The following is a 15,018-nucleotide window of genomic DNA, read 5'->3' on the forward strand; positions in this document are numbered from 1 at the left end:
CTTGAGATAAGGCATAGACACAGACTTAGTGGCACTTGGAACGCTGTGTGTATTAGACAGGGTCATAGGGGTATTTCTGAGGCGGTAAGGGTAATAAAAAGGTTAGGTGTGGCACGGTAGAGGACTAAAATAAAAACCATTAAGTGTGCTTGTCATCGTCTTGGTGTTGGATAATATTCACTGCACTGAGTGATGCTGCTAATCGCATATTCACCCCATGTGGGCGAACAGCTCGCTATTTGGTTTGTTTTTCTATGAAAAATTATTTTGCAGTCATAATGATTTAGCTTTCAATGCTTGTTTGTTGTATCTCAAGCCACACTACAGCGAAAGAACAGATGAGATCTCCTTAAAAGCTCTCTTCTCTCTCACCTTCCAGACAAGTTCAGATAGCATTAGGATCGGCAGAGAATACTACGGTATGTTAACCTGTAATCTTTCTAAGCAGTATGCATCAACAGCTAGTTTTCTTCCGGATCCTAATAGGCATGACGCAAAAGGGGCCCATTTCTGGGCTCTGGATCCAATAGTAGCGTGTAATTACCTTTAAGACCTGCTCCCTATGCTAAAGGATTAGCCATAATCCATAACCAAACCCATAACTATTGCTATGCTACGTTAATTCCAGTTAGATGCATGCAACACACAGTTCAGCGAATATGAGGCCACCTGTCTTCGTCTTTTTCCTCTTTCCCCATCTTCATTTCCTCTCCTCCTCTCGCTCGGATTTTCATTTTGAAAAGAAGTTGTTAAGCTTTATGCCCCTCCATCTGTGATGTCAGAATTGGATAGCAGTTTCCCTGTTGTATACAATCCAAAATAAGGAATGAGAGAGAGGGAGAGCGAGGGAGAGAAAGCAAGAGTAATGAGAGAGAGAGAGAAAAGGTGGGGAGGATTAATATCCTCATAGGAGAGGTGCATTGGAGCAGAGGTGCTGTAGGTTTGAAATAGGGCTTAATATCCTGCTTTTACTGCTTATGGCTGTGGGAACCTCAGGTTGTGTGTTTTGTGAGGCTGTAGTCTCTTTCTTGATTTTGTCTTTGGAGAAGAAAGATGTAAACATATAAAACCTCCACACGGTTTATGCAAATAACTATGCAAACAAAACCTGTGAGTGTATTAATTTCAGCATTTACACACTCCAGTGGGGGCAGAAATCCTACAAGTTGTGGTAACGCTGGGAGGCATATACCAGACAAAGCATGATCAAGAAAGAACTCACTTACAGGGTAGGCAGAGGATGATGTCCAGCCAACAGGGGGGGTTGGTTCAATGAGGCAGCAGGAGGGGAGAACCCCCAACTGTCATGGAGACCGTGTGATCGATTGCAGGTCCATCTCTATCAAGGAACTTGTGGCAGCTGACTGTACAGCCGTCTCTCCATGTTAAAAGAAGTCAGACGCAGGTGACCACATAAATAAGTGTAAGTGAGAAGACATAGAAGTGAAGGAAGAAGCTGTTTCATTAAAACTCCAAAAGGTTTCCAGATACAGGCAACAGCAAAGAATCCCCAACAAAAAACACTCCGAGCTCCAGAATTTGCCTTTCTCAATAAGGCCTCCCACCCGTCGATGTAGAGAGATCGCTGATGATAATGATTATCATTAGCATTTAATGGGTTCTTTTACTGGAATTACTCCGTATGTGTTCTGGTTAAGTATATTAAAATCAAGATTTTGTTTGATACCACAGTGAAATCACATTCACGGCAATAATTGTGCCATTTTATGAGCAGGGAGGTCTTTTTGATCACACATTTCTAATAATCTTCTCAGAATTATATCAGTGCATTCAAATACTGTGACACAAATCACAATAGTAAAAGATTCTGGGCCACCGATGCAGGAAACCCATTCCGCTGAAGCTCCTGGCACACAGTTTCTGATCTAATGTTAATGCCAGAGGAGGTTTGGAGCTCCGCAGTTACTGAATCAGCAGAGAACTGGCCTCTGCAGTCGGCAACCCCACTCTGTACCTTTGCATCGTCTGCCACTGAGTTGAGGCGTTCACATCAAACGCAAAGTGAAGTTTTTAACTCATTCATGTTAGGGACATCCCCAGCAGTGAATGATACAAGAAGGAATTCAACCAATAGCTGGGAACAACACAAAGTTATATATTTTCACAATTTATAATGAAGTCCTACAATTTTGCTTTTTCCTGTCCCTATGTAAAACCAAAGTTGGTCCACATTGCTCCCCGCCTGGTACAAATATGCATTATTTCGCCTTGTTAGCCTGGCTTTGTATGTATTTTATGCTCCTTGCAAACTTTATTTCATCTTTAGTTTGAATCCATCACAAGAAGTGATGGAAGTAAAACCTTGAAACATTGAAAACAAAAACTAAAAAAAAAGTATTATCCTTCTTTTATTGAATGGGGAATTGTTTCATTTGAAGACAAAAAGCACAGTGAATAGCTGAGCATAAAAAGATAAATTTGAACATACCTGAAACTTCACCACAAAATACAAGGCTACAAAACTATGCGGAGCTATAAAAATATCACATTCCTAATGTACGAATAGCTTTCACAGTTTTGCTATCTTTCCTTTTTGTTATCTTTTTAGGAATGTACTGTTTACACATTAACATCTGGCTACAGCCTCCAGAGTGGGATGTTTTAGCACCTGAGGCTCTTCACTTAAATATCTATGGGTTAATGGCCTTGCTAGTGCCTATATACATGCACTGACAGTGAGAGAGGAGGAAGCGCTACTTCACAGGTACTGACTTGTGTTAGTAAATGTCAAGGGTATTTAAATTGTTAATAAAACAATTAAGCCTGTTTGGATCCACCAAGTTCCTGATTTAGACTGGTAATATGATCAGCTGACTCAGGTCTCGAAAAATTATGCCAGCCTCTTAAGTGCTTCATTTTTGCACGAGTGTGTGTGTGTGTGTGTCTGAGAGAGAGATTTGGTGAAGGAAGGCCTGTTGTAGGTCACCTCTGTGATAGCGCCATCTCTCCTTATCACCCTTTCACTCTGTCTATCTGTCCTTGCTCATCACTCTTCCTCTCTATCTCTCACTCTCTTTCTGTCACTCACTCACTCACCTTTCCAATCCTCAAACTTCACATCCTCTCCACAAGGTTATCGCAAATCAGCTACTAAAACAGTCTCTGTATGTGTGTATGTGTGCATTATTTTCACATTCTAGATCACACTAAATATCAAAGTCACTTTTTGTTTTCCTTTTTTTTGGTACTGGCTCTACCTCGCCACTTAAACATCTCGGGGTCTGAGAAGTCCCTCTGTGTGGAGAAAGGCACACATCCCTAAAAAGCACGTAAAATCATATAAGTGCACACTGCCACACAATTGCATGTGGCAGCTGGTTTGCATCAGATCAGAAGCTGATTGCAAAAATGCACGTGCCCTCCGCACACTACCTTCTCCCTGCCCTCTGGCTAATTAATTTCCCAGCTCGAGCATGTCCCACCACAAAGTGTTCTCCCTCCTTGTGTCACACTCAATCTGTTCCTCCTCTCCCTTGTGTCTCTCTACCAAGCCTGGCTGATTTCAGTTCCCCTGGCCTTTGATTGCATTTGTCCAAAATGTCAGGGCAAAGAGCATCACCTCACAGAACCTCTGCATCTCTCATTTATTCAGTCTTCTCTTCCCTTTTCTCATTCTTTTTTTTCTGCATATTTATATCTAACTTGGAAGTTAAAGCTCGCTTTTTGCCACATCAAGTTCATGTTTGAGACCACAGCCCAGCAGGCATTTTCCGGTCTAATCAAGAGATTGTCAACAAGCCTTCTCCAGTTCCCTCTGGTTCTCACAAGTTTTAAAATTGTTAATTCTCAGCTCACCAGCGCGACAGTCCCTCTCTTGTTTCCCACCTTCGATGCGTGCATTTCTTAAATGCTTCCCTCGGTATGTTGTTTACTGAATTAGTCTCGGCACTCACTGTGACCCCAGTCAGTTTGACCTGGGTACTTTGAAGATGAGCATGCTGTGTTAATCAGTCAGACAGCGAGGCTGGTGTTTAGTCAGGACAGACAGGCTTCAAAGGACTTAAGTGATATCCGCATCTTGCTATGGAGGCTTCCCTTCTTTGTTTTTTTTTTGATGTGCTTGTGCATGTTTAGGTGTCTGTAAACACACTCCTGGGAAAGCCCATTCACATTTTTGCTGTCAGTAAATTGTTTTCATATTACACATGTGTTGAAAAACACATGTAGCTGTATACTTACTAACTGAAAAAAAACACTCCTTTGTGGTCTTCTGTGCAAATTATATATGTATGATTAGGTTCATGTGACGTTGTAGGAATCTTTCACTATAGTGAATGCACCTTTTATGGACTAAAATCAATTTAGAAAAATCATTTATAATAAAATCAAGTCACAGTCTGTATTTATGTTAACATGCTAACATGTCATTAGCATGTAGCCTTTAACAAGTTATTTATTGTGAGTGAGGAAGACACAAAGTTTGACAAAGTGAACTGTAAAGGAACCATCAGGAAAATATTCATAACAACAAATCTAATGAGAAACTTAAATCACTATCACCCAGCTCAACATGTCCAATTTGGAAAAGCTAACAAAGCTAGCCACAGCTCAAAGCTAGCCACCTGACAGCAACCTTGGTATGAGCAAAGGATCAAATCAGTTTCAAGAAAAATTATGGAGACAAGTACAAAAGAGAATCTGATGGAATTATAAGTAGTTGACATTTTTAGTTATATAAATCCGTTGCACCTGCTTTTATTTATTAAGGTAAAATATATAAGTTAAAGTGGGTGTACAGCAGGGGTTTTCAGGTAATTATTAGTATTTTCTAGTTGAGAAGTATTTTATTTTCAGTTGCTTGAGTGAGAGAAAATCTGGGAGAAATTGTACAGTTCATTTCTTTTATTATGAAAATACAATTTTGCATTGATAAAAGTTGATCTCTGTATTTGCTCAGTGACAGTTCCTGAAAGGTAAACCGGCCGATATCTTTTGTCAGATAAATGCTGTTGTCGTGTTATGGTTAAGAATCGGCAAAAATCTCAGCTGATACATCTCTATATATTTCATATTAAAGCTAAAATTACATACATATCTATAAGATGTCAAAGAAGTAGCTCTAACAAGTCCTAATTCATTCAGAGCTCATGCTATATAAAGAAGTTTAATACAATTTCAGACACATGCATTACATTGCATTATATTGTCTCAACAGAATTGCCCAACCCAAGTTATGACAAGTCTGTATTTGATTTTTGAGCACCACTGCTGGCCATTATTTAACCTTTCTTTTGAGATTTGTCAGACAGTACAAAATAGCTGAAACTAACTTGACCTCGTTCTTGAAAGTGCATGTCAGTATTGATATAGCATTTAAAAAAAATATCGCATCTTGTACAACTTGGACAGTATAAACGGATGAGAAGTGAAAAGGGGGTTTCTTTTGGTTTGGGGCACTGAGCAGCACGGTGCAGAGGGCAAAGCTGAGGTTAAGTTTTTAAACACACACAAAGGCCCAAGTGAATGTCTTCAACATTAGACATGACAGTTCTGCTCTCTGGAATACATCAGCCATAATAAGGCTTTTTCTGTTGTTCCTACTGCCACAGTTATACACACACACACAGATCTCACATGCACACACTGCTTCCACAGTAAGTCATTACCTACCATCACATCTTTCATAGGCGTACTGTCTTCATCAGAGGCTAAAATATGGCGTATAAGGTTACTGGAGGCAGTCATGGGGGATGGCTTTAAAGCAATAAGATAGCAGTAATGGCACACCATCATTTAGGAAAATGTAATAAGTGAATATCTAATAAGCCTGTAAAAGATGCTTAACCCCTGAAACTCTGAGGTCAGGTAGGCCTACAGAGATAGGAGAATAAGCCGATTAAGGAAGGCTTCCTCTCACATTGCGGTCATCACAGGATTGACCAGTTCTTGACCTTGCTGTTAGGAGTGTGCTCACCTTAGTATAGAACCACTCTTAGATAAATCCGCTCTTCATGGTATTTGATAACAGCTTGTGTAAGAAAGTAATAGGTTATGAATCTCTTTCTGGAGATAAAGTAGGAGTTAATGGTACACCAGAGATTTACGGTTTTACGCGTTGCTCACCTTTGGTCGACATTTGTCACAGCGGTTTCTTGAAGGCTGTGAGTTGAGCCTGTGGCTAAAGTTGTAATATTTGTAAAGGTCTTAGCGAGTGAGTTAAGGCTGCGGTTTCGACACAGAAATGCCATTCCTGAATTCACTAAATGGCGCATGACACTCCTTATATTGACCTGATGATTGATTTGGTGATTGATTGACAAGAAGATATGTTGTTTCAAGTCCCAGGAGAACTTAAATAAACAGAAGCATTTGGTTGTAAATGTGATGTCCATCTGCTTCTTCTGTGTTGATGGAGCTTTATCCCTCTGTGACAGACTGGTTAAATGTGCTATGCTCAAAATGAATGACATCCAGAATTTAAGGTCAGTATCTCTCTACGCATGCACACACGGAGCAACATCCTAAAGCCATTTTCAGGCAGGGCAGCAGAGTGTGTCCTCATTACTGTCTGTGACTGTGTAGTCACCACTCAGTCACAGCTCATGCTGCCAGAATGGGATTTTCCCCTCTTTTCTCCTCTGACTCTTCAACCTCTTTTTCACCTTAACTTCTCTTGCATATCGCTTCATCTATTTCTTAGACAGAAAGTCATTATCAGTCAGGAAAGACAATTTCCTGCTCCTATGGTCTCTTATACCCTGCCAGTCAAAAGTTTTTTAAAATCTATGTATTTTTTTGATACATGTCAATTAATCTAATTACCAGTTAGCAGAAACTAGCCTAAAAAGTGAATAAAACTTTTTTGAGTGAGTGTATAATTTTGGTTAAATGATGCTGCACACTGTATGTTGGTACAAATAGGAAAACACACCAGCGTTTTGCATATTTGTCTTACAATTTTCAGTATAAAAACTTCAAGTGTTTAACTTTGCCAGTGCAACGTGCCGATTACTTTTAAAGTCCCACTATTATAGGAAAGATTGGATCATTCAAAACTCTTCACACATTCAAATCTGTTGCAATCAAATGATGTTTAGATTGGCAATTTGCTAAAAACAAACAAAAAAGGTTGTGTAATAGATGCTGCGTTATATATCAGTGGCTAATGCATAACTAATACACACTGATGTAGCAGTCAGCCGTTTGCGAAGTGAAGGTTTTTACGTGTTAAGTGTTTTATCAGCAGTGTATAGATTGATTTTCTGCATTTGTGTGAAAAGTTCCACTATTGTGTGCTTAAATCTTCAGTGTTTTATGTTAGATATTTGACATAAACACAATTACATTTCTAGTCTGTCACACATAAAAACATATCTTTTTGTGTTACTTGGCTACTGTCTTACAAAACAAATTCTCCAAGCTCCATTTAGACTCTTTATCTCTGACAATGTGAACAAACCTCTTCATTTGTAGTTAAAAGGTTTCACTCAAAGCTCTTAGTCATTTCAAAAGTGGTCATCATTTCCATTTGCCACTGGGAGTAGCTGAAATTTATAGTCTTCTGATAGAGAGTCAAAGGAAGAGGGAGAGAAGCACGGCACACACATCCATATTAGACTGTAATGGCAACCAGATGAACTTGTTGATAGAGTACTAAACAAGTCTAAATAGCCTAACACTTGGCTCATTCTGACAAAGGCATTATCTGACTCTCCAGTTTACCAACTTCACAGCTTAACAAAATGATGTTTAGTCCCATTTGCTCTTCTGTTTCTCCCTGCAGCTATTTCTGACTGCCATATGTTTTCTTTATGAAGTCTGGAGCCTGTTGAAAAACACTTTAATTCAGTTTAAGCAGGTGGTGTGTGCCTACGTGACTGCAACACATTATTCATGTAATACACTGACAATTAGAGACGACTGATATATCGGCCGGTATTAACTATTTCCCAGGATATCGGTATCAACATTTATAATCTCCAATAAATGAAAACTGAAGAAGTGAAGAAGAGTTGGGAGAAACACCCTTCAACTGTCTTATGAATGTTGATGTTGCATAGTTTGCATCGACAAACACAAAAATCAGTTGATGACTTGTTCTGACTAAAATAAGATTATTTTTAAATTGAATTGTCGGACTCATAAATAGCTACTCATAGCAAATCCTTGGGAAGTCTGTTTAAGTTTTGTGTGTCTGAAAAAAAATATTGGCTGATATATCGGATTTTAAGCCTCCAAATATCAGTACTGGTATCTGACTTAATATTTCTGTGTGTGTCGGGTTCTGCAGACATCGTATTCACTCACACATCTTATATATTCACAGTGGTATGCATCTGTCTGCTTCTATCTTCCCACCTTTTTAAGTTGCGAGAATTAAAGTTGAAGGGGAAGAAGCAGAAATGTGTGTTGGCAAAGTTCTCTTTGATTTGTTGAGCTATGGAGCTCTCCTCTTTTATTTAATCTGCCTTTTCCTCAGAAATCTCCTCGGACTCTGCAAGGGAGTTTAAACAGCATCGATATGTGTGTCTTAACATAAGATGAAAGATCCAAGCCCACGTAATCAAATTTAGGATTGTGTAATTGAACATGACAAGGGGCACTGGATGGGGAGCCATTCCTTCACTCGACGTCTTTCCGATCTTTCACACGCTCAGGCGAACTCACGAAAACACCAGTGTCTTCATTTTTAGCATACTTTACCAGGTCGCCATTAGTCAATAAATGACATGCTATCTTCATGTTCTTTTCACCCATCTGGCCTGCTGACTCTTCTTCCCCACAGTGTGTTTTATATGAAACACACTGTAGCTTCAAAGCGGGGTTACTGCCTGTTTAGCCATAATTTGCTATTATGCATGGCATCCAAGAGCATGCTAGAGCACAAAAAGGAACCACATGTGGTGTACTTTAAGCACCGAAAGCTATATATTACATATGTTACATGCTGTACACAAGTTCGTCCCTGGGAGCATGTGCTTACGTGCAGAGAAGCCTGTGCACACTGGCTGTAACAGGAGAAAAGAGGTTTAAAAGCGTGGAGAAAAAAGCATAAGATTATTCATTTCCTGTCTCCAGTGGAAAAAAAAAAAGCTTCTGTACCACAAACACACAGTGAAATACATGCACGCGCAAGGGCTTCATGTATGTTTTCTTTTGTTTTTAACTCTGGTCATAGAAGTGAAAAAGTCATGAGGAATGAGTCAAAGTGAAAGTTCCTACGGGTTAATTTTTCCTTGTTCAAGCAAGCTTGTTTATAAAAAAGTTTGACGTAAAATGGATTTCTGCAAATGAGAAAACAGCATCAGGGCTAAGTAACTATCTGAAGGTGCTGTCAAAGGCTCTCTCTGTCTTTACCCTCTTCCTTTCATCTTTCTCTCATCCCTCACTCCTCCTCCCACCTTCCCACTCTCATTAGTGATGGTTGTGAGAGTGGAGAACAAAGCCCAGGCCTGCCAATCGATCACCGAGGAGCACTATCAATCGACTCGTGGAGCACAGGTCTCCTCCATCTACCCAACAATTGACGGGTCAAAGATTGATGAGGAAGATTGTTGTGTGTCTGTCTGTGTATGTGTGTTAATGCAGCAAAGTATGCCTTTATTGGAGCTACATGTAGATTACAGCGAAAGTAATGTCATCGTGTTTGTCAGCTGTGCATTGCAGTTTGTCAACATAGGACGACGATATCAAAAGAACAACACTTGTGAGGTACGCTACGAGTGTGTGAATGTGTATTTATGTATATGCAGCAAGCGGTGTATGCACAAATGCTCTGTGGTATAACAAAGCCCACAGAAACTGAGAGATATTTGTTTTTGGTGGTTACTCTTTACCTTGGCATTTTGTTTCTGCCCTGGCAGCAGTAAACATGCACACAAGCAAAATTAAATCATACACTGGCATGGAGTCACACTTTACTCTGGCACGGTGTCGTTCCCTTTCTGTGCTGTGAGTCATGCCGGTGCTGCAATGGATGAATCCTGCCGAAGTCTGACCAAGCATGGGTGTATGCGAGGATTTGTGGGCATGCGTGTATATTGTCAAGGTGTTGTGTAAACACTAGAATTATGTGTCACAGCTGGCCATATGACGTGCCCTGGTTTCATTTCAAATTCTGTCTCTGTGGGAAGACGCTGCTGTCACATTTGCATGAGAAAGGTTGTCAGACTAACACGTTTTCTTGTTTCTCTCCCTCCTCCTTCCCCACCTCCCCTTCTCTGCTCCCCTTCTCTGTCGACAGCTCTGATAGCTATAGGGCAGTACAGCAGCACCATTGAGACTGTTGATGCCGGCTGGTGTAAAGACATCACGGACCAGGGTGCCACACAGATTGCTCAGAGCAGCAAGTCCCTTCGCTACTTGGGCCTCATGAGATGCGATAAGGTAACGAACATTACTCATATCGTTGTCTTTCTTAGACCCCGTACGCACAAGCCTAAAGGCTGGTCGGGAGGCATCTGGCAACCAACTTCGCTGACTACGCTGATCTTGCTTTATAGTTCAGGCCCTTGTTCTCACAAAAACAAGCTCTCGCAAACACAAAACTGAACACTATCAGCTGGAACTTAAAACGGAGTAAACACGTTCAGTTTATAGCTTAGTTAGATATCATTAGTTGCACCATTACTTTCTTAAAAACAACTATGTCTTCCAGAAATAACTATTTGCTGTCAATATTGCATGTTATAAATACATAATAGAGTTGTAATAATTTAAATTCTGGGATCAAAAACAGTTTGAATCCAAATATTACCATAAAGTAGTCCTGATCAGTGATCATTATACACCAATATTTTACAGGTTTGTTAAACTTGTATATGAAGTATTTTGCCATCTTAAGGTTGGCGAATATGAGTGCACATAAACAACCACAGAGATGTAGTCAAACACATAGACATGAATACGCAAAAGCTCCAGGTTAGGGCCAATTTAAAAGTGTCTGAATGTGGGCCGTCGAGTATCTAACTGCAGCCTGTGCCCAGTTTGTCTGTGTGATACGTGAGTCACACGGTTGGGTGATAACAGAAGTAAAATGACATGATGACCTGTCTCAAACCTACTCTGAGATGCCTCTGGGTGTGAGGGACAGTCTTTTCAAAGTCACCCTTACACTTACATCTGGCCTCTTACTCATCCAACCCATAACCTGATGGAAGTACATGTAGTTTTACTGCCATGGTAACAACTCCACCCACGTCACCAATTGGTTTTGTGGAGCTTCTGTAACACAGATGCATCCACTTAGTGCGGATGACATGAGTGGGATGAGGGCAGGCAAGGAAGGGAAAGTGAAAAGCTGGCTTAACCTAGAAACTGTAGTCTGTACTGATACTGGGGAACCTGGTGTCTTGTTCTGTAGCAGAGTGCACAACACAGGCCACTATCCCAATCCTGCTGGGCTTCAGTATAGTAAATATAATTGTGTGTTTTAATGAGCTTTTCATTTCACATTTTACAGTATTCATTTTGGTTTTAGGTGGAGCACATTTAAAGCCCCTGCTGTGCTTTTGAAAAGTGCGAGCAGAAGTTGGCAGGGAGAAAAACGAGGGAGGAGAGATTTTGAGTTATAGTCATGGCTGCTCAGCGGGCTGGAAACTCATCATTTTTATTTTGTCATTATAAAATCAGTGATATCTGTGTGTCATGGCCTCAAGCTTGACCCTATGGATTTCTATGATAAAAATGAACACACTGAGATCATTAAGTGCGACAAGAACACCAGTGTATCATATTTATCTATTTAGACTGTAATAAAATGACAATATATGAGCATCTGACAGTGACCCTGTATGTAAGGTCTCAGTGATGAAACAGTGTACTCAGTTCACATTATTGCAGGCATGAAGGTGCATCTATCATATTTATCTATAAGTAATAAAGACTAACTGCATTACATAGCAAGTGATCACTTAGATTCCATTTTCATCCGGTTCACTACTGCCTCACTGACTCAGTGACCCAACAATCAATAGCTACATCCGTGCTAATAAAAAATTGTGCTCTGGAATGACCCACATCTTTACTGGAATAACATTTTTTCTTAGTTTTTCTCTACCGTATGCATTCATGTCTTTCCCATCCAGTGAACAATTCCAGCTGCTTTTCCTTATTTATCTACCCAGTTCTCTTTTCAGATGTGATATTTATACTCATGGTTTAGCCAGAAGGTTGAAAAGATAAATAATTACTCTCCCTCCACTCTGGAGGGGGAATTTGGGGATGACACAGCTAAATAAAGCAGTAATTGATGCTATTAGAGTTCTAATGGAGTGTGAATCGAACAGAGAGAAGAGTTTGACAGTTTCCAAGGTCAAGTACCTCGCCAGCTCTTAATCACGGAACAAATTTACTGCATTCTTACTCCTTCCATACATTCTCTGGCTTCCTTTTTTCACATCCTCAACTTTTGATTAGTGAAATACGCCTGGAGTACGCGTTGTTAAGGCTGGTCGGATTTGTAAGGGAAGAAGACCAGGGACCTGTGCTACAAAGCAGGATTAACTCTTATCCAGGTAATTTCAGGGTTAACCCTGGTTTTTCAGAATAAAAAAGGTGGTCGTCTTCTTACCGGGATGTATCGCCTTGGTATCTTATCTTGCAAGCCTAACCTACTCAGGAGCAGATGAGGTTCCAGATTAGAGATCAGCAGATGTGAAATCACTGCCTACTGACCAATCAATTCTCCAGAAATGTGTCACAGTTCTTGAAAGATCCTCCAGTACTCTGAGCAACAATAGTAGGAGGGTGTAAAATGTCAATGCGTATTAATATATGGTCATAAAACAGAGCATATATGAGAAATTTGCTCCTAGTCCAAGCCTAAATTTGATTTCTGTTTTTATTTTCGGCTGTTGAACAACACCAGACCGGCAGCTGAAATAATAAAAACCAAATCTCTTTTTTAAACATGAACTTAATGAAATATTTGATTATAATCCATCAGATTATCCCATGTCTTAATGGTAGAGTTGTAATATTGATAAGTCTGTCAACTTACACAGTCAACATTTTTACTGGCTTTCCTCCCTGCCTTAAAATAGGCTAGACTTTATTAAATTAGTAGTTCTTCTCCAGTCTCACTGATCAAAGCACATTTCTAATTCTAATACTGCTAATACTTATAAAGTTGATACTCAGCTATGTGCCGCTGCTTATCCAGGTTAAAGATTTTAAGGTACGTTAACTCAGATAACGAAAGGATATCCTGGTTATGTTAAACTGGCTTTGTTACACAAGCCTCCATCCAAGGCAGACTACTTTGTTTGATGTTGCTGTCTCGCTATTTATGGTAGCAAGAAAGGGTTAGGATATGGTCAGGAGTAGAGGGAGAGAAAGAGGAATGGGGGTAATACAAAATTTGCTCAGAGATGGGGAAAAGTGATGTTACTGAGGTTGGAGTGAAAATGAGAGCTATAAAGAGAATAAAAGAAATAAAAGTTGAGAAAACAGCAGAACAAAGGAATTGTGGTTGTCTTAAAGTCACAACACGACAACAAGGTGACCATGCTCTGCTTTCCCCCCCCCCAGCCCTTGCTTTTATCTCCTTCTTCCCTTCATTTTCTCAAATCTTCTGCCCATTCTGCTCTGATATCAGTATTGTTGCTACTGTTTTATGTTAATTTATTTTACATTTGGGCATTTACTGTTATTAAAATGTCTCTCAAATCGTGATTAGTAAGGCCACTTTGAGTGGGTTTTCCCCACATAACTGGAGCCTCAAACCTTTGGCTGTGATAGTGCTTCAGTTCTCTTTGTTATGTATATATATATATTTTAAATAAGATACACATTTTATCTTACAATGTAAGTTATCAACATTTCATGCACCAATTCTAAATTCTTTGACCTCTGCTTGGCATGAAATTGTAGTTTTTGTAATGTTTGTTGAAACTGCACCTCCTAAATAAATCAAATCAATGTTTTGAGGTACTTTGCAAATTTGTGTTACTGTAGGCAGTGCTTTCATTATGCTCATAATTTTTTCTGGCATGCATTTGACATTTAAGCCCCTAGCAATGTTGTATCACGCTTTATTTGTGTATCACAGCAGTAAAATCCTAAGGCATGTCCAATTCAATCTCGGGGCAAACTAATCTAATCTTTGCCCTTAATGCACTTCTGGCAAAACATAGAAGCTGGGGGATAACTCTCAATCCCACAAGGTTTGAACATAATGAAAGTCTTGTGCAAATTACTTAAGTTGGAATTTCTCCCAGCCACAGCATCTCTTCTTTATATTAACAAATCCATTTGAATTTTTTTCCTCATGCCTCATTTTATTTAAATCTTCATTGTTTAATATAAGTTGTAAGGCATAGCTATGTTTTCTCCACTTTTTTAAGCGTATTGTTGACAGCGTGAATGACCAACGTACAAGGTCAGCAGTACTTCTGTGAAAAACATGCTTCTGTGCTCATAGGTTGTTCAAGGTTTTTCAACATTACATCACTAATTGTTCTTCAAGTAAATGTCGAATGTACAACCATGTTGTCAAACCACTGTTTTCTCTCTTTTTGTTATTTTCCTTACATCGACGGTCAGAGAGTCATCTAATATGAAAATCGCTGTCTACGCTCACTGCTTGATAACTGTCACAACTCTCTGGTTTGTTGCTCCCCATTGGCGCTCTGTTTTGCTTCTCTAATTGTTTGATTTAATCCTGTGGTAGTAGTAGACATCAGTTTGCAAAGTGTTGCTTTTTGTATATGTATTCCCCAACCAGTTGGCAAGTGGTTGCTAGCAGTTGCTACAGGAAATTGGTCACAGAGAGGTATGTGACGGTGCACTGAAAACCTCTTTGTGATTGCTTTAATTGGCCAGTTTGCATGTAAATGACAACTTGTTTTAAATTGCCAACTGTTTGATACATGATAGGGAAATACAAAAAGTACATTGCAAACTGGAAACAGAAAGCACTCGCCTTCAAGGTAAAAGTTGCACCTTCGAAACATGTTAGCTGCAGGGGTGAGGCACAACCTTGACTTTGAAGACAAGCGGTCTCTGTTTCCAATCTGTGTCACCGTTTTTCAAGTTTCACAGTTGTTCAGCGAGTCC

At 39.7% G+C, this 15,018-nt stretch overlaps 1 protein-coding gene across 1 annotated transcript in view; it reads left to right on the top strand.

The window, feature by feature from the left end:
* Window positions 1-15,018, top strand: part of fbxl17 (F-box and leucine-rich repeat protein 17) — a 224,655-nt gene that overhangs the window by 189,455 nt on the left and 20,182 nt on the right. The window contains exon 10 of the mRNA XM_031727363.2: window positions 10,205-10,347. Within this exon, the coding sequence (XP_031583223.1) occupies window positions 10,205-10,347 (143 nt within the window). The remainder of the gene's footprint in view (window positions 1-10,204; window positions 10,348-15,018) is intronic.

Source organism: Oreochromis aureus, linkage group 12 (genome assembly GCF_013358895.1).
Source record: "Oreochromis aureus strain Israel breed Guangdong linkage group 12, ZZ_aureus, whole genome shotgun sequence".
NCBI classification, from domain to species: domain Eukaryota; kingdom Metazoa; phylum Chordata; class Actinopteri; order Cichliformes; family Cichlidae; genus Oreochromis; species Oreochromis aureus.